Source organism: Crocodylus porosus, unplaced genomic scaffold (genome assembly GCF_001723895.1).
Source record: "Crocodylus porosus isolate Cpor-Errol unplaced genomic scaffold, CroPor_comp1, whole genome shotgun sequence".
Lineage (NCBI taxonomy): Eukaryota > Metazoa > Chordata > Crocodylia > Crocodylidae > Crocodylus > Crocodylus porosus.
In genome coordinates, this window is record NW_017728927.1 from 9,851,671 (window position 1) to 9,874,006 (window position 22,336).

Genomic DNA, 22,336 nt, shown 5'->3' on the forward strand with positions numbered 1-22,336 from the left:
TGAGCGCGCTCTCTCACACCCCCAGGGCAAGCCTCCCCCGCCGTGCTGTTCCATGTGTCGCTCCCAGCTGCCTCTGCAGCGTGCTTCTCTCTCCACGATTAATGACGTGACATTTTGAAACCTCTCAGCTCATTAGACTGTTGTGTAACACATGTAACCCCCAACACCATTTAGCAAAATAGCCTAATTAATGCTGCCAGCTGCCACCGCACACTGGTCCAGGGTGGAGGCAGGAGGCGGCGCTGGCAATACGACTATACAACATCCTGTGGCAGCTTGTTTATCCCCCTGGTCTGCAGCAATCGCCACCCCCAGGACAGACTGCCCAGACCTGGGGTCTGCCAGGTGTGAACACTTCTGTTCTGTGTTGGCACCAATGGGGAATCCATTAACTGGCTGGCACAGACCAGTGTCCCAGCAACCCCCTGCACCAGCCCACCTCCCAGCTGCAGTAGGAGCAACCTCCCCTGCAGGAAAGCACAGAGCAACGGTTAACTGGAAAGAAGTGGCAGGCCCAGAAAGATGACTTGGCTACAAATTTAAGAGGCACCTCTGCTCTGGCCCCACAACCCTGAGTCCCTGCTTCAAGCAGCTGGGAGTTCCCTCAATAAAGCCTCTGACTGAGGTTGGGTGACCTGGGAGAGCCATGAGGCCTGGGCGACCTTGCCCTGCTACCCAGGGTGGCAGGGCTCTTCTCTGGATTCCCATTCACACTCGCAGGCTGCCTGCAGCGATGGACCAGGGCTCCAGCCACACCTATGCAGGTTTTGGCCTCGTTGCCCATGGGGAAACAACACTGACATCAGTCCCACCAGTCACTCACGGACCATGGCCAACCGGATCCTGGACAAGCAAAAGTTAAAAGCAGGTCAGCGCCTGGTGCCTTACCTCCGCTCATTGCCAAAGAGCCGGGCCACCTCCTCCCTGCCGGGGCTGCGGGCCCGAGTCCTCCGTTCCAGCCGTTTTCTCTCCACCTGGAAGGCCTCACGGTTACTGATCCGAATGGCCTTGGGGACGTCGGCCAGGGTGGCGTACTGCCGGCTGGCTTTAAAAGAAAGGGAGCGCCCCGACTTGTCTGCTCCCTGTCCCCCGTCTCGGCTGCTGACGTCCTTGTGCGTGGGGCAAGTGCTCTTCGAGTCCAGGGAGTTCAGGGAGTAGCTGTTAACCATTCGGCTGCCCAATCGGGTACCTGGGGAAGGAAAGGGGCGGGCGTGCTCCTGGGAGGGCGATTTGGGATAACTGTACCTGTTGTTTGGGGTGCTGGGGCTGGGAGGGGATGGCGGAGGCAGCAGCTGCTGTTCTTCCAACTTTGAGTCTTGCTTAGTCTTCTCCAAGGAGAAGTAACCACTCTCTACGCGTGCCTTCCGGCCACAGTCCAGTCGGTCGCCGTTCATGGAGCTCTCGTCTGAGGAATCAGAGAAGGGGATGGAGAGGAGGTCACTCCATATGGTCCAAACCCCATTTCTGTTCTTCTTTATTTGTGTAAAAGGCAGTTATAACATAGAACCTGCCTTGGTTGCAGAGTGGGACAGGACAGGGACTAATAACACAGGAAACCAGGCATGATACCAGCTACAGACCCCACCTGACTGGAGGGAAGCTGGGAGCTGGGTTTCTGCAAGCCTCGGCTCGTCCCAGCCCATGCCAGAGGTTTTTCTAGGAAGGTGAGATCTGACAGGAGGCGGCCCAAGAGCCACCACACTCCAGCACATCACTGCTCAGGCCTTGAAGAGCCTTGCTGCTCGGGATGCCACGAAACTGCAACAGACATCAAGACTCAAGTAGGGAGGGACAGCCTGAGAAACTTCCCCAACGGACAGGAAATAAGTTAGCACGATGTGCCACAGCCCAACTAACACCCAGGATCTGCTCAGGAGCAGCTCAGGACCCAGAGAGCCTTCTCTTGTTCCCTGGTGTCCACAGCACCATGCTCCAGCCTGTGCAGGAAGGACACAGCAACAGAAGATGGGAGGGGGTTTCTTGAAGACATCCAAGAGTCAGGCTGGGCCTGAGGGTGTTAGAAGGAAGACCCAATGCCCAGCCAACTCACAGCAGTGCATGCACTAATCTCAAGTGCAATCCATTTTCACAAGGTCTTATTCCAGCAAAGTGAGGGGGTCAGGAGATCGGAAGGTGCATTAACAGCTAGAGGAAGCTGGGACCCACTACTAGCTCCCTCTCAGGAACACTGGAAGGTTGGGGCGGGGATCATGGCCCTGCTGTAATTCCAGCGCAGGTCCCCTCCCCTTAAGTGTGGCAGACAACTTGTGTCTGCATGATTTTACTGGAGCCTGAAAGTGACCTCCAACCAACATGCCAGCACAGCCAAGGGGGTTAGGGACAGGGAACCCTTCAGATTGACATTTCCCTGCTGCTTTGGCCAACCAAGTCACATGGAGCGATGCCCATTTTGCATTTGCACTAGCACCACACCCTACACACGTGGGAGTGATTTCAGGGAGGCGGGGACTCCAGTTTCCTGAATCCCTGAACATGACCAGGGTCTAGCTCCCCAAATGAGTGACCTGGAAGAGATTCTCCATGTGGAAGTTTAGGGCACAGAAAAATCGGATTTTATTCCAGGCAGAGGCCTGCCATGGGGAGGATGGGGAGGGAATGGTTAAATGCAGGTGGACAATGCAACTGCTCTCCACCCAGCCGTGACCTTCCCATCCAGATCTGAAGTTCATCAGCTGGATGTTTCATTGTTTTATCTTCAATCTCAAACACCAACAAGCACAACTCACCATGTTGTGTGTGCACATGCGCAAGCAGGTGCAGAGTGGGAGCAGTGTTTAAGACACAGTTTTCATTCCCATACTACTACTGTTATTTTATACATACATACATACATACATTTGCTTTGTGGAAAAAAAACTGAGGCGGCTGAGAGCAAGGAAACCCAACACAATGCGCCATCAGGCAAGCTGCCTCACAAACGCACGCAGACGCCTACACCCACTTCAATCCTGTGGCCACGTCCTAAAACACCCAAGCCAAAACCCAATTGATTCATCCGAAACAAAGCTCCTGCTAATTCAGAGCAAGGGCGCAAAGGGAGCAGTCCTATTCCATTAGCTAATCCCAAGGGAGAGAGAAGGAAAGCAATCCTTTTAGATCACCACTTAGATCACGGAGACAAAGGAAACAGACTCAGCTTTTCAGCCCTCCCCCATGACTTGTCCAAGGGGAACACAAACGCGGAGCAGGAAGAAAGCCCTGGCCCCTATTGTTTCATTTTGAACAATGCAGCAGATACGGGCGCCTTCCACGCACTAGTCGGAGGAGACAAAATGTAAACAGCTGCCCTGTTATAGGGACAGGATAAGGAAGCAGAGCTCCAGGGCAGGCCTGCGCCTAGTGGTACCCTCCAGGGGCCAGCTGGGAGGCGGCTGGCAATGCTTTGAATTACAAAGAGGAAAAAAATTCTCCTTCTCTCCCTGATCCAATTCTGAAGGAAGGAAAAAGCCTAGTGAGGTCATCCTGTCCATCTCCCTGCCAGGGCAAGGCTCTTGCCTACAACAGTTTCCAGTCCCTTATCCAGCGTTTTCCCTTCCCATCATTTCATCCCGTTGTTTCCAGGCCAACCTTCTCCATGCCAGCTGGGAGAGCATTGCCTCTCCCACGTCACTATCAGTTGGCATGAGGTTGTGCCATTCGCACCACAGAGGATTAAAAATGTCCCCAGAGAAGGGAACCTGTGACCATTTCATAACTGTGGACAAAGGGGTTTTCTGTGCTTCACTCAGGTCCCTTCGTGCTGCCCTGAACACTCATCTACACCTAGGCCTCTCACAACACCAAGGCAGATCCTTTCCTGCTTCTCCATTTCAGTCCCAGGTTCTCAGGCGTGAGCAGGTAGTCAGGTATCCGACTCAGCAGGGGGATGGCTCATTTTTTTTTAAAAAAAAAAAATCATTAAGAAAAATTTAAAACCCCAAGAAACCATTGCTACTTGCATGCTTTGCTTTGGAGAAGGTGAAAATTCAAGGCGAGCAATGCAGCAAGGTCCAATTCAGCCACCCTTGGTCAGTCAGGCAAGGCAATTAATAAATTGATAATAAAAGAGAACGGGTGTAAAGAAACCTTCCAGTGGCGGAAATACCGTATCTATAACACGCAAGCACCTTGTTTCAGGAAGATAGGATAAGGGGGAAAAAAACCACTTTCCCTTTTAACCAAACAGGGTTAAACTTTCCTTATGCAAGATGTGCCCCAGTTTTCACTCCCTGATTTCTGAGGAAAAAAGCAAATGCGATATGTGAATAAATAAGGTCCTTGGGGTGGCTGTGCTATTAATAACAATTGTACTGAAAGCACCTTCCCTCAGAGGACAGCTAAGCTGTTTGCAAGTGCTGAGCTCCACAGCAGCCCAGCGAGGGATCCATCTCCAGGAAGGGTAAGGTGAGGCACAGGAACCTTTGAGCAGCCCAACGCAAGCGCCGGAGACAGCCCAGGGAGCAGAACTGGGGCTCAGGAGAGCTAAATTCTGCTAAAAAAAATTGCAGTATTTCTGAACATGAGCGAAGAGAAGGGACAGAGGCCATTGTTTTAGGCCCCAGCTCTAGTCACGAGACAACACAGCTTTGGGGTGAAGTGGAAAGCACCCCCAAAGCCAGGCAGAAACACAGCCAGAACAGCACTGGCACCCATCCCTCTCAGCCTCACCTTCTTTGTTTTCCAGCACAGGTTCCTTCAGGGAGCTGGCAGGCGTGGCTTGGTTCTGCACAGGGCTCTGGACTGGGCTGAGGCTACTGCTCCCATCTGCTTGGTCTTTGCCTCTCATCTCCTCCTGCCACAGTGTGGACTTGGTGGCAGGGACCTTCTCAGCACTGGGGATGTTGCTGCTGGTTACAGCCATCTTGGCAGGACCCGGCTCCTAAAAAGAACCAGAAAATACTAAGGATTAGGGCACATGCTGCGTCCCAGCAAGAGCCACACACCCACCAACGCTTCTTGCCTGTAGGCGGGTCCTTGCGTGGGGGCACATGAAGCAGGTTTGTCCTTCCCGACGTCCATCCCCCACACAGCTCCGAGGCCCAGCGGTGTTTCAGGGCACTTAGAATGGATCAGTATGTTCCTCCCCTAAACTAACTTATTTATAGGCTTTGAATAGCGGCAGGTACCAGCTCAGCTGCCAGGGTCACGGGCTAATTCAGGGCTTCCTTAGAGCAGGGATTAGGGCCATTCTTGGAACAGGAAAGGAAGTGTCCGGTAGCCTTCTCCCACGAGGGAGGGATGTGAAGACGGAGCACGCACGTTCTCATTCACCCAGCTGGAGGGAGGCTCAGGGCAGAGGCAAGCTCAGCTCACAAATGAAGGAAACCCTGGAGCCCTGAGAAGATGAAGGCACAGACAGACGGAGCCGTGGCTTGGGGCTGGGTTTTTTTTTCAAACTGGAACAGCCCCTTCCAGCTCTGCAGGCAGGAGGCTGCACAACGGGAACGCTTCACAGCTTTTTTGTCTGTTTGCAGCCTGTGCTTGCAGTCGTTCTGGGGGAGCTTCCCCCTCTGCCCAGCTGGTGCATCCCGTCCTGATCCATGCCGCAGGCTGCCAGCCCTGACCCCATCCCCGGGCAGGGATTTCTAAGTCTGGGGTGTGCGATGTGCTCCGATATCACAACAATGAGTATAGCAGGGTGGTTACACAGAGACGGTGTCGAAAGGGCATTTAGGGAGATTGGTTTCCTCAAAAAGTGACTGAGACCCAGTAGATTCCTTTAAATGTTGACCTACATCAGAACTCCCAGAAAGATCAGTGTTATTGGGACTGTCCCAATGGATCATCCCAGCCTCTCCCCCACAGATCGAAAGAAGACTTATAACTACAGATACAAAAGGACCCCCTGCTCCCCTTCTTCCCAGGGGATCCCAGCTAACACAATGAACCCTAGAAATGCAAGCAAGATCCTGGGGGTGGCCAACTAGTGTGAGACTCATGCACCCCCAAATCCCCTTTGTGAATCTGTCATCACATATTTCCTAGTATGTGGGCCCCATCCCTTGACTCCCTTCCCTCAGTGTTTACTGGGAGGCATCCTCATTTCCAAGAAGGCTGCACTTCAATCCCTATCCCCTTCCGTGGAACACCCTCTCTCATCCTCCTAATGCTAGAAGGATCAACTGAGACGACGATCACCAAGATCTACCAGGATCACTGAGGCAGCCTGAATTTGGCTGTCACGTCAGGCTGCATGTTCTTCTGTCCTGACCAAGACTCTTCAAAGCAGAGTGCCACAAGACCGTGTCACCACCTGAGAGAAATGGCAGCCCCGGCCACAGCAGGCAGGCTCTGATGGCCCACCAGGCCCTGGATCTTGAGACGTGTGGCGAAGGTGTAAGAGCTCTCATCTGTCAGAGGGGTGCCTGCTGAGCTGGGCAGCCCTCACCTGCCCAGTCAACAGGGGACACAGAGGCTGCCCATGAGCCAAGACACTGTATAGGACAATGTCTTGCTAAGATGAAACTTCTCCAAGAAAGCACTCCAAGTCTCCTGGAGCACAAAGGGTTGTATTTCAGCACGGTTTGCCTTGTGGGGTGACCCATTCGCCCAGGTAGAAACAAACCTAGCCCACCTGCACTGGCTCCTGCTACAAGGCTCCCCAGCTTGGACAAAGACAAAGCTGGCAGCACTTAGGGAGAGGCCAAGCTGGGCACCCACCCTTCCCACTGCCCCATGCAAGCACCATTGCTATGGGTGAGGTTACCCACTGACTTCAGCACGCAGGGGCTGTCAACAGTTCAATCAGCAGGCGTCTCAGCTGGAGACGAGCAGGTATTTGCAGGACGTCCTAGACCCACATGGTCTCCCTCCCTTTGCAGGAGGGATCCAAAAATTCTCTTTCTTTTGTGCCTTTGAAGATTTCTGCTCCTCTCTCTCTCATCGCCTGCAATCCTTTCCTCAGCTTTCCATCTCTGGCCAACATTGGACAGTGCAGATCTAACACCGCTGTAACGGGAGTCTGCCCTCACCCTCACTCCCCTCAGGTTTGAAGCCAATGGTGCTACCTCTCCAGGAGTGCACTCCTGGCAGGGGATACGCCATGAACCTAATATACCAACCTTCCCCGTCCATGTGCACACTCTTATTGCAGGACTGCCACCTCCAACAGCCTCACTTTCACATTGCTGCTGCCTTTAACAGCCCTGCATGGCCTCAGGCCTCTCTTTTGCTTTCACCTGCTAGTGGATAAACACAGTCTCTTCACTCTGAACATTTTGAGGACAAGCTGAAAAAAATAAAGCTAGAAAACACTGCATGAGAGAGAAAATTCATTCCCCTGTATTTCAACGGGAGCTTCAGTTCTTTGACTGAACTGCTTTCCAAGCCCTACAGAAACAACAACAATGCATCAGACAGCCTTACTATGCAAGAGGACCTTGACTTTCGAAGGACACATTTACTGAGCTATAAATATTTTAAAGAAAAAACAGTTATTTTGAATGCATCTTTAATTGACTGCTGTTGCAAGGCAGCCAGAACTGCTATTTTACAGGTGAACCTTCCTACAGGAAGCTGAGCCTGTTGACTTCATTTGGGACAAAGTAAGTATGGGTTAGCAGATTCGTATGTGCAAAGGGACTGAAACCGTCACAACTGGTAAAAAGCTGTGCTCCATCAACTACAATTTTTTCTTCTCGTGTCGAGTTTCTGCATTAACAGAATTTCCCTGAAAGCCACCGAGTACAGAGAACAACTGAGCAATGAATGACAAAGCCATCCACAGGCAAACACAGCCGATATGAAATATTCTCCACAAATTGTGAACCCCTCCCAGCCTCTCCACTGTTCAACACGCTGCAGAGAAAGCAAGGCAAATCTGAATGACTATGGCAAGCATCACGTAGACATGCTTCCCAACAGGCACACACTCACTGGACCGAACCCACTGGAGTTCATGGGACACTTCAAGGTTTTAAGAACTAGCCCCAGAAGTATGTGGAGGATCAAGCCCTTAAATACTCTAACCGTCTCAAAGTCCGAGCATCTGGTGACTCCCCCCACACCCAAACACACCCCTGCACCCCCTTACACTCTCAAGAGCTGACCAGCAACGCCCTCCAGATTTGGACATCTACCATGAAACACTCTGAAGAGGAACAGCACTGGGAAAGTGAGTGCTCAAGATTTCCTGAAGATGGGGGTTTTTTTTAAGATGTCCCCAAATGGAAACCCAAAGTTACTTGTCCTCTTTGAAAATCTACACTTTCTACATACTTGTCTATGTAAAAATACACACAGAAGGCATGGAAGTGTGCCAAGCAGTACTGTGTAAGCAAGACAGTCCAAATGGCTCCTTTCCCTCTCTTTTGTCATTCAAATATTAGTCGCCTCTACCAAGTGGGAGCAGATGTCAGGATGCCACAGGGTCAGCTTTCTGCTGGAGCCAAAAATCAGCAGCGTGGTGTCTAGGTGTAGTCTAGGTTGTAGGTATACGTACAAGCTGCACACGTATACACCAGTCCTGGAACAGAGGTGGTAACAAACAGTGTGGAGGCCAATCCCTCCTTTCAAGGATCTTGGCTAAATATTACTGTCCTGGTTTCTACAGAGAAACGCTGTGCAGCTGACTCCAGTGGGAGATCAAGGCCAAAAAACAAGCCCCACCAAGAAGACTCATTAAAACACTGCCCACTTCTTCCCTAAGCTAAAAATTTGTTCAGAAACTGAGAAAAAGCACTGAAACAGTGCCCTTCAGTGACCCCTGCTGTAATGATTTTTTTCTGAGGTGACAGGGACAGAGAAATGATGTAACATTTTTAAGAATAAAGATGAATTGATGAGAAATTAAAAAAGGAAACCACAGAATTTCCCAGCAGGGATCTACGCCACTAGTGTAGGAACTTCCTGCTGCACAGTCTAGTCCCAACACTAGCCAGGGAATGGGAGGGTGATATGGGAAGGCTAATGAGCAGCTCCCCAGCCCCATGGCTTGATCCAGGGTCCCACACTCTTCTGGGGAGGAGCAGAAAAGAAGCCACCTAGAAATGTGTACAGATAACATGCAAGTGCCTGCAGCTGTCCGACCCTCCCTGAGCTCCTTCAGAAATGACACCATGTCAGATTAGGGGCATATTTTACTTTTAAAGGCTCTTTTCCTTACAGAAGAGAGGCCTGAAAAGCAGCCAAGTGCAACAGAAGCCATTTCAAAGAGTTTTCTTTCCCTTCCCTTTTTTAAAATTCTTTTTCTGGTTACGCTTAGTCCCCTCCCTGCATCAAGTCTGTGGTGACAGTCTTCTGGCACGGTGTCCAGAGCCACCAACCACTCTGGTGCTGCGTGGCCGGAGCACGAGGTTGGGATCAGTTCATTTCTAGCCGACTTTGGGGCGGGGGAAGAGAGACAGGAAGGATGGGAAGCTGTGGCTCTTTTGTAGTTTCGGCTCCCTTGACACCAGTCAGGCAGGTGACGGGGGAAGCAGGAAGAGGCAATGGGGAGAGCATGATGGTAAAGATAAAAGGCCTGTGCTCGTGTCTCGCGCTATCATGCCAGAGCCTTTCTGCAGGGAACGAAATCTCTGCACAGACAGATATGCGTGGAGTTTCCTGCCCTCCTGGCCAGCTCCTGATCATGCGGAGAGGGGTGGGGAGTGAAAGTGCTCCGCTTCCTGCCTTTGAGCTTTCTCTTGGATGGCCTAGTGATCCAGTGTAGAGCAAATGGCTCTGTGTGTTTTACAGGGCAGGCACATTTTATGGGGACCCCACACTTCCAGGGCTGGTGGGCCCCAGCACAGAGGCAATGAAGGCAGCTTGCCAGGAGGCACAACTACATTGCTTAAAAATAACAATAATCTCAGAGGTGATACTTGGCTGAAATTTGGGCCTGTGCTGCGTCTTCATGGAATAAGAGTCAGAGAAGTCGCGTGCAGGGTCAGCTCACGGATACACATTACTGCTCTCCTCCTGCAGCCTGGGGCTTTCGCACCGGCCCCCAGAAACATCTGGTGAGGCCAGCGAGCTACAAAGACCGGAGGTCTAACCCAATCTGCCAATTCACGCGTTCCCTATATACCCGCGGGAGAACACACAGCCTCTCAGAGCATCATCTTCTGATGGACCATTAGGACCAAGGAAGCTTAATTCAAAAAGGGCACCCCACCTCTCCCTTTCCCTCCCCCAAACCCTGTTCCCAGGTGCCTCATGTCTCAGGCAGGCCCCCCCATGCTCTGGCTCCAATGCCACCCACGTGCCCCAATCTACCATTATACGGTTCCAGTCAAACACACTGCCCTCCCCTGGATCAACTGCTCCATGGGGCAGGCTCAGCCCCTCTGTCCCACCTAAGCCACCCAAGCCAGAGCTACCCAGTCACTCCAGGCAGGCCCCCGCTGCTGTCTGAATTTCTCTACTGCGCAGCTTTTCTCCCCCTGTCCTTTCCACTCCTAAAACTCTCTTGGAGGCTAAAAACAAGCCACCACCCTCCTTCCACCTAGCCGGCCCTTTTATCTTTTGGCAATATACCAGCATTTTCCCTGGTGATTGTAGCAAGGCTGGTGGGGCAGAAAACAGCAACAGCAAGACAGGGCCACACACAGGGCCTAGCCGCTCTGAAAGGCCTGGCTGTCCCACTGCCGGCCAGCATTGCTTTAGGGAGAAAAAAAAAAGGAAAGGATCTGGGCTCTGGCATCTGCGTTCTGCTACTGAACAACTTGGTTCAACGGGCAAAGCAGGTGTCACGGCTCCGGCTCAGCAGTTTCCAAGAGACGGGGTGGAACCAGCACTTGCCTCAGCCTACACATGTGACCCCTTCACCCCAGCACACGAGCAAACAGAGGACACTGCTGTATGACCAGCTCTGCCAAACAGGCTCAATCTAACTCGCTGAAGTGGCCCTGTTGATGAGTTTATCCATCATGCAGGTAACTTGCCCAGGATCACCCAGAAAGGCTGTGGCAGGGAACTGACCCCCAGACACCCTGGCTGGATGGAAGCAGGCATTACCATATGCAGATGAGGTTCTTTAGGTAAATCTGATATCTTTTATTAGACCAACTAAAATAGCTGGAAAAATTCTTCTTTATGAGCTTTCAGGTACAAACCCTGTATCACGCTAGGCAACAGCACAGCAGTGGTCAGAAATACCCCAGCCCAGTCTTGCCTCCCTCAAGGGAGGGAGGCGGGGGCCGAGAGTAGTAACAGAGGTGGGGGAAGGGAGGAGGAGCCCGAAAGGAGAAGGGGCCGAGGATAACAGCAAGACCAGAAGGTTGCGCTCGGGTCACAGAGGCCCCTGAGGAGTGGATGGATGGGATCAGAGGTGCTGGAAAGACAGGAAGACATGACACAGCACTGGCTGCAAAACCACGGCCAAGAGGAAGAGACCAGCGAGCAAAGAGCAATGGTGAGAGCCATGAGTTTCCAGAGGTGAGGGAGCTGGGGAGGAGGATCGGAGAGCAGCCAGGGAGCAGAGGCTGGGACACAAATAGAAAACATGTGTGTGTCTGCCACAAGCTCTCGACAAAGCACAGAGCCAGCCACAGCATCTTCCAAAGCACAGACCTAGCCCCATCAGGGAGCACAGCCCAGCGCTGCACCCTGACCCTGCTGCCCACTCTCTGCCACACAGCCAAAGACAAGGGTAGCATCAGCCTCTCTCTTTTACCCCGTTGGCAGGCCTGAGTTTGCACCTTGGACCACACAGTGGGGAAGGGACACTCCCTGCTTGGCACCCAGCCTGTCCTCTGTGACACCTGGGCAGCCTGGCACGGCGCTCCAGGAGCGGGTGCTGCCGCGCTGCCTCCACCGGGCAGCGTGCAGTCTCCTCACAGCCGCTTACCTTATTTGGAGCTCAGGAGCTCGGATCCTGTAAGGTTTCCAAAAGGTTGCCATGGCAATGAAACGTAACCAAAACGATGTTTTTCTGCCTGCATTCTCCCCTTCCCCCCTCAAGCATCAGGGGCTGTGTTTATTGCCATGTAACGTTTCCACTCCTCCCTGTGCACGTGTGCGGGGAGCTCCCAGGCTGCAGCTCTTGCTCTGACACACCAAGTCCCCGCACAGCGGAGCTGGGGTCATGGCAGGGGGGGTTCTGAGCTCAGCTGGCCCCTGTGATGGAGCAAAAAGCTCCGAGAGTGGCGCAGGTGTCACAGCAATGCCAAGCCACAGTGCTGAGGGACACGTTTTCTCAAGGGGCTTCACCTGGCCAAATCCAAGCTGTCTCCATGCTCTAAGGGGGAGCCATGAAGACCTAGTGTCATGAGTGAGAGCACCTTGGGCAGCAATTCTCAACCAGGATGTCAGAGCGCCCTCAGGTGCTGTCAGATCCTTTGAAGGGTACCCTAAGACATAAGGAGATAAGCAGATAAGCCAGGCTCAGTCTTGTTCCTGCCTAGATGACCCCCAGCCCTATAGCCCAGCCCCTGGGATGATAGGTAAATATTATAATATGTACATTCATTTTTAAATGGGGTGCCATTCAATTCACAGATGTTATGGAGGGGTGCAGCAAGTCTGATGAGGGGCGCCTTGAGTCCAAAAAAGGTTGAAAACCACTACTCTAGGGGGTGGAGGCTGAGGGGGAGTCCAGGCCAGAGTTAATATAAGGAAGAGCAAGCTTCTTCCACAACTTTTCTCCCACCCTGTACACCTCACGGTGGAAGCCAAAAGCTTTGCTCTTTCCCACTACACAGAGCCTGCCCTGGCCCTCTCTTCATGTGGACATCCTACAGCCTTTATATAGGAGGACCTGAAGGACAAACCTACCCCAGAAAGGGGAAAAGGTCTTGGCCTATTTTCCAACCTACCCCCCTGCCCAGCTCTCAGAAGCCCCTGGGTAGGCATGCGGATCTGCTGAGTGAGCTCCCACAGCCAGTCCCACTCAGCCAGGCCAGTCGCAGGACATACTCGCATAGGTCAAGGCAAGCCAGGGACAAGGCCATTCTCAGACCCAGGCAGAGATTAGCCCAGCCATAGGGTCAGATTCCAGATCTGTGGGATTCTCCCCCACTCTGTCCACTTTGGAGACTGGCAGGAAGGAGTGAGTCACAGCCGGCCCCAGCTTTTACCATTTATAGTCAAAGCGAGCGCAAAGCCATCGCTGGGTCCCTGGAGAGCTCAGCTCCAGCCCCCAAAGCTCCCCGCTCAGCCCAGGCCTTTATTATTTTCCTTTAATTCTCATTATCTCGGGGGTCATCTCATTCAGGGTAACTGGAGCCCTGAGGAATTCCTTCCTGGGCTGTTTCTGCCTGAGAGGCCTGTGAACGGCTGGGATCCCTTCCTCATCTTCCCAGCCTCCCTCCACGCCATGCCCACACGCCCCCAGGCCCAGGAGGAAACTGTCTGAGGCTTTACAAATCAGCTGTCGAGCATGTGTTCTGGATCTGATGCCATTTGTACTGGGGATGGGAGATGGCAGCTGGGGAAGAGGCAAGCTTCCCAGTACACACACACACACACGCACGCACGCACACCCCTAAATCCAATTTTGTTCTTAGCTGTAAAACCCTTCCTAGATGCACAAACCCACCATGCCCAACCCCAGCAGCATGCGCGCACCCCCCCCCCCAAATCCAACTTTGTTCTTAGCTGTAAAACCCTTCCTAGATGCACAAACCCACCATGCCCAACCCCAGCAGCATGCGCGCACCCCCCCCCCCAAATCCAACTTTGTTCTTAGCTGTAAAACCCTTCCTAGATGCACAAACCCACCATGCCCAACCCCAGCAGCATGCACAGCTTGTACAGGAGGGACCACACCTGAAGGTATAAGGGGGTTGGGGACACATGAAGCTTGCCCTCCACGGAAAGGACCTCAGCCAGATCTCCCATACCAGCTGGGTAGGGGCAGCCAGGGGTTTTAAATGCAGCTGCTGCAGCACTGACTGCTACCAGAGATTTAGGGTGACGCTAATGAGTGCTAATAAAGACCATTCATCTTCAAAGCAAGCAGAGAAGCAGAACATGACCTTGGGAAGTGACATCTGGAAATTAATTCACACCATCCTAGCTACCCTGACATCACCACATTAACTCCCTGCATGCTGAAGAGTTGCACTCCAGCCACGAGCCCTGTTTTCACATCAACTTCACTAACAAGGCGGATCTTCCTGAAACTGCTTTTCAGAGAGCGCCCAGTGCAGTGAGACAGATCATCCTCTCTCTTTGACTGAGTCCTACTGGGCTCCAGTCTCTGAAGAGGTCTCTGGGTCGCAGTGAATTACTGGGGATCACCACCTGGGGTTACCTGAGGAGTTGGGGGCTCTACCTTCCTCTTCTTCTTCTGATTCTGCTTGTTTGTCCTTGGATAGACAATCAGCATTTCCAGCCACCTGCAAACAAACAGAAGGAGCTGTGGTGAGGGTAGGCAGCAACAAGAACTAAGCACATAATGCATATCTGTCTGACTGGCAAGTCTGACCCCGATAGCCAGGTGGACACTTTATTCAGCTACCTCCCTGGAACCCACGTAGCGCTACAAGAAACGTCTCGGCTGCCTTCCAGCAAGACAACTCGTGCTGTTAGGAGTTTGGGTGGCGTCAGCATTTCCATTACTAACCCCTATTTTCAGGGGTTTATAACTTGGCCATAAAAATTCCCTCCGAGCTGGAACTTGGCACAAAGAGAATCTCAACCTCGCAGAGCTGGTTAGGGCCAGCACAGCAAAATGCTACCCAGAAATTCTTCGTCTTCCCAGTCGCCAGGAACCACAGGCTTGAAGAGGAAGAACAGCTCTTGAAGGAGAGGGGGTGGCCGTAGAAAGAGACAGAACAGTACTGAACAAACTGACTCAGAAACCGCAGAGGTGCAGCAGAAAAGGATTCCAGAACCCGGTTTGTCACCCCCAGCTTCTAGTTCTGAGCTACCGAGCCCTGAACCTCGCTGGCTGGGCCGACTCCGAGAGCAACCAGTGTCGAGATCATTGGCAGGATGAAGTTTGCCGAGTCCTGTCCTCATTTTTCAAGTGAAGCTTTCGCCTCACTGCAAAAACCACAGGCACAGTTCGGCACAGGCTCTGCTCCAGAGAGAGACAAGGACTTAGAACGATGCAGGGAGTGTGCAAGGAAAGAGGAGAAGATACTGGGGCACACCAGAGAAATCTTACGCTGGATCCTCCTGGAATACACCTGCCTAGAGAGCACCAGCTGCATGCTACTTCCCAAGATGCCAATGTTAACTCCATGCTCCCTGTATATTTTACTCTAAAGCAACCTACGAGACAGAGAGAAAGGAAACAGTCTTAAAAAGCCCAGCACTTGCCATGCATCACTTGCTTTGTGGATTTCTCTACAGGCTCTTGCCACGTCCTGATAAGCAGCCCTTACATTTCAATTAACTCAGGCTCAATCAGGATGACAATGGCTGATTCAAATGTTCCATGCTTCACTTCACCATATCTTTTTTTTTTTTTTTTTCCTTAAGAGCGGGTGTTGTAACAGTTTGGGAGGACCACATCAGCTGGGTTATGGTTAGGCAATAAATGCCAGAAGCATGCAATGAGCATAAAACAAATCCAAGTGAGGGGGGAGAAGTCTTGATGTCGCATTGCAATTGCAAATGAAACTACCCTGGCTTGGAACCAAATGCGACTTTTTGGGATGATTAATGTTCACAGTCAGAAGCAAATGCCGCGCTTCGAAGTAAGATGCTGGGCCAAGGCGTAATAAATCAGCCCCACCTTGCTATCCAGCGTGCGTCTCTCTCAGCATTCCCAGAAGCAAACAGAGCAGGATTTGGGAATGGCAGGCTGAGCTGGGATTTGGAGCCAGCCAAGACACACAGTGCAGGGGAAGAAAGAGGAAGGACAAACGGGGCCGTTTTGCAATGTTCCAGGGCATGACAGAGCAGAAAAGCCAAGCACAAGAGGAGACGAGGGCACGGCTGTATGTTTTGGGAAAGGCTGGGGCAGAGGAGCAGGACCTGCTGAGAGAGCCTGTAATGCTGTCAGTTAGCTACAGGCTGGGAAGTCATGTGTGAGCAGAGGGAAAAGCAGGAGCTGCTGCAGAGCCAGCACATGCTAGAGACCCAGAAGCTGGAGCCAGGCTGTTAGAACAGGTCTGAGCAGTCCCTGGAGGTAACTGCTTGCTCCCTTACTCTGTTCAGCTCCCAAACCAACTCCTGTAGGATTCACAGGGGAAATCTCAAGGGCAAAAAAAAAAAAAAAAAGACAAAATGGGGAAACAAGCCTGCTGCAGGTATGCAAAGGGGTCAACACTCGCTCCTGCAGCTGCACCCAAAGTCCAGGAGCTTCTAGCCATGGCAACATTGGCACCTGGTGGCGAGTACAGGGAGGTTATAGCTGCCTAAGTGCAGACCAGGCTGCTGACCACCCCACCCAAGGGAGACCGCCAGATTTCCCCAAGTGCCTCATCAGTACTGCCTCATGCAGAGACCCTCAAGTTTCCCCAAATGACAATCCCCCATCCTGCACCCAGAAAGCAACCTCAGGAAACAAGCCCTTGATGTGGTTTAAAAACCAAAGCAATGCCCCATCCCACTGTAGTCCCAACCCAAGGCACCATTCGGTCCCTAGAGCGGAGCCCTGCCTGCTGCTTCCTCCAACTGGGAACAGGCGGGCTGGGCAACAAAGACCGGAGTGCGCTGGGGCAAGGCCTGGCACCAAGGCTGGAAAAAGGAGGGAAAGGGAAATCACTGCACATACAGGCCCCTTTTCCTGCCCCCTCCTCACCCAGCCTCTCCGGGACTGCGCCAGAGGAGAGGAGACAGCAGCACTGCTGGGATCGTTTTTGCTACCTGCTACCCCAACCACCTCTTCAGACCTGGCTCCCTGATCTGCTCTCATCTTACACAGGGGCAGGAAGGGGGCTCCAGGCAGGCACCTCCTCAGCATCCTGGCTCTGCAGCTGGTGGGAAGCCCCGTGCCGGTGGCGCACCAGAGAGGCAAAGCAAGCAGCTGTGGCCCAGCGCTTGGCTCCTCAGCTTCCTGCTTTGGGAGGGGTCAGGACAACTCTGGCACATGAGGGAGGCTACAATCCAACAGACCAAGACAGTGCAAGATAAACTAGAGATTCCAGGTCTGATCAGCGATCCAGCTCTGGCAGCTGGTGGCAAGGTGCACACCCACAGATAGGGAAATAGTTGTAAAAACCTGTAGAAGGCCAAAGTACAATGTCCTTGGAAGGCTGATCCTACCACCCAGCCCAGGCAGAACCCAACAAGTGCAGAGACACCTCCATGGGGCGTGGAGGAGGGATACAAAAGGGAGGCTCTTCACCCTCTTCTGGTTATTAGGCAGGCCTGGGTGAATCATTTTTCACATTGAAAGCCACCCTACCAGGAAGCACCATTCTGAAAGCCTCCGTGGGAAGATGCCGTTGCAATGACAGCTGTCGAATCCGAAGACTCCGAAAACACCACGGGATTTGAAACACCCAATGGCTTAGATGCAGAGCATCAGAATCTGTTGTTCCAGCATCTCCAGCATGAAAACACCTTCTTTTTTCTTTTTTTGGGGGGGTGGAGGGAGGAGTTAGGTGGGCAGTGGCCTTTTCCCACATTATTCGACCTCCTGTCCCAGTTCCCAATGAAAAACTGGTTTGAAATGTCAGGATTTCCCCCAGGACCAACAAGAAACCAACTGGATCCATTTGCTCCGCTAACAGACTGCTTGGGTGGTGAACCCAGCCAGGCAGGGCCCTACCCACGGGAGCTCTCGGCCACAGCCGAGGGCACCAGCAGAAGCCATGGGGTAGGGATGCCATCACCCAGCAGCTGGGGTGAGGGGCTTTAGTGGCAACAGAGAGCACCCGAGCAGGAGGAATGCAAGGGGAGGATGAGACCTCTGCCTCGGGGAGAGAACCACAGGAGGGGCCAGCCCTGGGGGCTGGGATCTGTGGGGTGAGGAGTAGTTTGCCACAGTTCTTCCATGCCCCTGGCCATGCGGACTGGGCGTCCTTTCTTCCTTGCCTTTGCTGCTCCACCAGGTAAACCTGAGGCTCCCTTAGCTCCTCGCCCACCAGGGGACAGCAGGGAGGCAGGGAAATGATTCTGGTTCAGCCTCCCGCACCTGAGGATGGAGGAAAACGCATGCAGGGGATTTCTCTCCCCTGAGCAGCCTAACCTTCGGTGTAGCTAGGCAACAGTCCCAGCAGCAGGCCTGGGAACAAGCAAGCTCCATCATTTTTATTTTCCTCTGAGGTCAGCGGCTCTGCTGGGAGCTCAGGGAGGGAGGGGATGAAAAATGATCCACCAAACCCTTTCCACTCTCCTTCCCGGCAAGGACAGGCAGAAGTTTGTCCCCGCTGCAACAACAAGAACCAAAACACAGGAAGCAAATGCATGCAAGAAGCATGGGCCAGGCGACAGCTCTCTGGAGACCAGGCCTGGGGCACTGGAGGGAAACCTTGCTTGGCCAACAGGATCAGGCCCAAGATCTCAGAGTTGATTTAAAGAGAATTCCCCCTGAAATCAGAGGATTAAGTAGTTCCCCTGGATCACCAGGTCTTCAGTCACTCAATAATTATGGCTCACTGCTAAATGGCAGGTAGTCAGTGGCCCAGCACTAAAAGCAGCTTGCTGGGTCTATGTCCTAGCAGCCAGGACTCTGGCAGAAGTCAGATCTCCGTGCGGAGACTGGGAGCTAGCTTGATGGACTGCAATACTACAAAGAAGCAACCAAGAACCACTTGTGACAGGCGTGGAGAGGGGAGAACACCAGCAAGGGCAGTTCAAAGGCTGTCAAACACACAATGCCGAGGCAGTGAGACAGCAAGCCTGTTCACCAAACCTTCCCACTGCAGTGACCTTCTTTAAGTAGCTCCTCGTGATGTTTTCAGACCAAAACCCAATTCAAGGGGCCATACTTTTAAATGCATCCCACCAACGTCAGGCCCTTGAGCTCAGAGCTGGCAGGCAAGGAAGACCGAGCTAGAAACAAGTGAAACCAACCAACCTAGTTTAGCTGTTAGAGCCATGCAAAGAGCAAGCAGTGCACAAGCTGCCATGTTAGATATGCAGGCAAGAAGAAACACGGCTATCCATATAGGGGGCCATTAACACGGTAGCAGGAGGCTCCAGGGGAAGCCGTGGCACATGGCAGGCCTCACAACCACTATGTCTGGTACCATGAAAATGTTCCAGACAAACCCCGTCCCAGAGAGCTGAACAGACCAGGTTGGGAACACCAAGGAGAGACTCAAGGATTTGAACAGGGGCAGGACAGGAGGCATCCTCCCTCATTCCTGGCCTGCCCTTGTTCAAATCCTTGAGTCTCTCCTTGAGGAGAGAAAAACCACACGATAATTAAGCAGCACAAGGAGGGCTGAGGAAAGCCAGGGCACGCCTTAAGTGGATGCTAAAGGATCCTGGCAAAGTGCTCTGAAAATGAAATGCACCTAGGTGCTGGAACCCACAATTATGACTCACTTGGGAGGAGTATGAGCTGACTAGGTCACTGCTCAGGATCCTATGGTATAATCATGGCCATACAATAACACGCCTCCTTATTGTCGATCCCCTTCCAACCCATCCCCTTCCAAGACCACCAAACCCTCTTGAGGACTCCTCCACTGGCCCCCATGTTTTCCTGGATCTGTTCAGTCTCCCTCGCACTCCAAACCAGTCCATTTCTAAAGCACTAAGTGATGTTGCACAGGGCAACTGGAGTTTCTCCTCTTCAAACCACCAGGGCGTTTGTTACGTCAATGCATGAGATAGGCATCAACAGCAGACAATAAGAACTGGTGCAAAGGCCAAGATTTTCAATAGTAACTAGTGACCGTCAGGATGTTTGTCTATGCTGAGTCCCCTGTGCTCATTCTGCAGTTTGCAAGCGAGCCCTACCCACCTGCTCCCACAGACCACAGGCCAACCCCAGTCCCAAGCATGTGGGACACAGACCTGTCGAGAACAGCCAGAGCGGTCTCATCACTCTAGGTTTGGTTCACATGAGACGGTGGGGGTCAGGGCATGCTTGTGAGGGGTGGCTCCAGAGCACTTGAGAATCACTGCAGGCGTAACTTTAGAGTCTGAATATCGATCCTGTCCCTGAAGCCAGTAACTCAGTCGGCTACAGGCAGCCACGCTGCCCCCTGCTCTGCTGTGAGCATGTGAGGATTGTGGGGGTCTGAGGAAGGGAGAGAAGAGGAAAACCTGCCTCTGCCAAAGGGGAATGGATGAAAGTGGCAGGAGATAAAGGTTACTGGTAAGAGGGACTTGAGAGCAACCTGTGCCATCACCCTTCAGCAAGGAGCTGCCAACATACCTTAAGCACCAGTTAAACCCCTCCAACTTCTCCCCCAGTGAGCACACCAGCCCAGATGTGCAGCAAGCAATCTGAGCCCGCAACTTTGAGACTCAACACTGAATTTGGCTTGTTCAGGGCCCTGGTGCCAAAGTGCACACTAAAGAAAGGTGGGCCTGGCCTCCACCCAGGCCCACCACTCACCCGCTGATGATCTCTTTGTTCTCGGCTCGGATGAAGTGTTCCTTCTCAGGGGTCAGGATGCACAGAGAGAACTTCTGCCCTGTCCGGCTCTCCCCATCCACGACATCTGTGCACTGGTTCATGTTGATGGTGCCCTGGGGGAGGGTTGTGGGCTGGAAGAGAGAAGAGAGATGTGTTAAGGGGAGCAGAGAAGCTGAGCACAGAGCCGGGCACCCCAGCTGGTGGCACAAAACCCTGCTCTCAACAAACCTGTCCACTCACAAGACCCCCAAGGAGCCCAGCCAACCACCCCAGTCACAGTTCTGCCACTTCCCTCTTGGGGCTGACTCCAGCCATCTCATCCTGCTACTCTTCAGCCATGCAAAGCTTCAGTCACGCTGTCCCCTTGGAAGCTTTTGAGTCATGGAAATTCATAGATCTGACCCCTTTCTGTCCCAACTCCTACCAGAGACAGAGACAGCACTTCCCCTGCATGATCAGGAGAAGTTGTGCACCCTCACAGGGTTCGTGGGGGCCTTGCCAGATCCCACCAGCACTTCTGTGCTTGGATACGATACCAGCTCTCAGACAGTCAAACTTCTATACGCTGTTCCACTTTGTTCGAAGTATTACTCTTCCGCAAGGCCCAAGCTGGCCTGTTACAGCCTCCCCCTACCCAGAAACCTCCTGCAGCTGATTTGGGGTTTGACAGTGCTCCCCTCTGCCTCTTCCATGCCTTCTAGCATGACTCCCACTTGAGCTGCCCCACTAGACACTGCCTATGACAATGCTGGGGACAGGTAGCTGCCACAAGCAGGCGTTCCCAGCTCAGCACAGGCTAGATATGCTGGAACGCGGTCTGAGGGCTACAGTCACCATGCTCAGCACTAGCAGCTCTGAGCAAGATCTCTGAGCGAAGAGGACCAGGTTCTGGTCTGGTTTATTTTGAGAGACCTGGGTCCTAATGTTTACTGTGCAGTACCAGCAGTGCCACCCCTGCACTCTCACCTTCTCCCTCAACTGGAACAAAGTCCAGCTGGAGTCCAAGGCTCCAGCTGTCAAAAGGGCCTATGCGTTTTGGGTGCATCAGCTCACGACCCTCAAGTTTAGTAGGTGGCCATTTGGCACTCTCTCCAGAGGAGCAGGCAGATGCCAAAGCACCCAGAAACCACCAGGCCTGGGTACAAAGCTTCTACATGATTCATTAACACCTCGGCCTTGTCTGGCCTTAAGACCTACAAATGTCACGACCCTTGGCACCCCCAGGCATGGGACAGGTTTCCATGGCAGAGGTAACGTGGGTCCCAGTAGCCAAGACCACTCGAGGAGTTGCATCCACAGTGGCTCCGCGCTTGCTCATGCACAGCACTAAGACATCAGGGCAGGGAACACCAACCACAGGACAGACCCAGAGCTGTGTACTACGAAGACGAGAGCCTCCTTGTTAGAGGCCTGGGAAAGCAGCGGTGCCTTCCTGCAGACCCAGGCAGCCAGCTCGCTCGGCTCCAGCCCTGCTGGAACGCTGCTGTTTATCTTTGGTTTGTGGCAGTGTCTACAACTGGCAAGGCACAATTCCCAAGCCATCCCTGCCTGAGGGAGCCTGCAAAGCCAGCACGGAGCACTGATCCCAGCGCAAACAGGCCAAGGCTTCGATGCCTTTAATGCCCCTGGTGGGCTACTAATTCCACCCCATCCAATCGCCCCTTCACTTGCAGGACGGGCTCTCTGCTCTTACACATCATCCAAAGCAGCTTGCCCCACTTCCCCAGATCCAGGCAGCAGACAAAAGCCAGAACCTTTCCAGAGGCAACTGGCAGGATTCCCCAGCCCGTCAGACCCAGAGCAGGGAGAAGCAAGAGATTAGCTCGCTGTTCCCTGCCCTGGAGGGGAGACGCTCCTGCTTCACCTTTACAGCCAGGGCTGTGCTCCCACGTGTTCCCTTCCAGGTCACAAACAGAGCATGGTGATGACTGTCCCTGCCTGGAGAGGTCTCCTTTCTGCTGACAGGAGCAGAGGTCCGCC

General features: G+C 53.0%; 1 protein-coding gene across 5 annotated transcripts in view; it reads right to left on the bottom strand.

Moving 5' to 3' along the window:
• Window positions 1–22,336, bottom strand: part of MPRIP (myosin phosphatase Rho interacting protein) — a 129,132-nt gene that overhangs the window by 44,404 nt on the left and 62,392 nt on the right. For all 5 annotated transcript variants that reach the window (XM_019541967.1, XM_019541964.1, XM_019541966.1 and 2 more), the window contains exons 4-7: window positions 20,336–20,487; window positions 14,177–14,261; window positions 4,669–4,879; window positions 1,246–1,405 (exon numbers count right to left, since the gene is read on the bottom strand). In XM_019541967.1, the coding sequence (XP_019397512.1) occupies window positions 1,246–1,405; window positions 4,669–4,879; window positions 14,177–14,261; window positions 20,336–20,487 (608 nt within the window). The remainder of the gene's footprint in view (window positions 1–1,245; window positions 1,406–4,668; window positions 4,880–14,176; window positions 14,262–20,335; window positions 20,488–22,336) is intronic.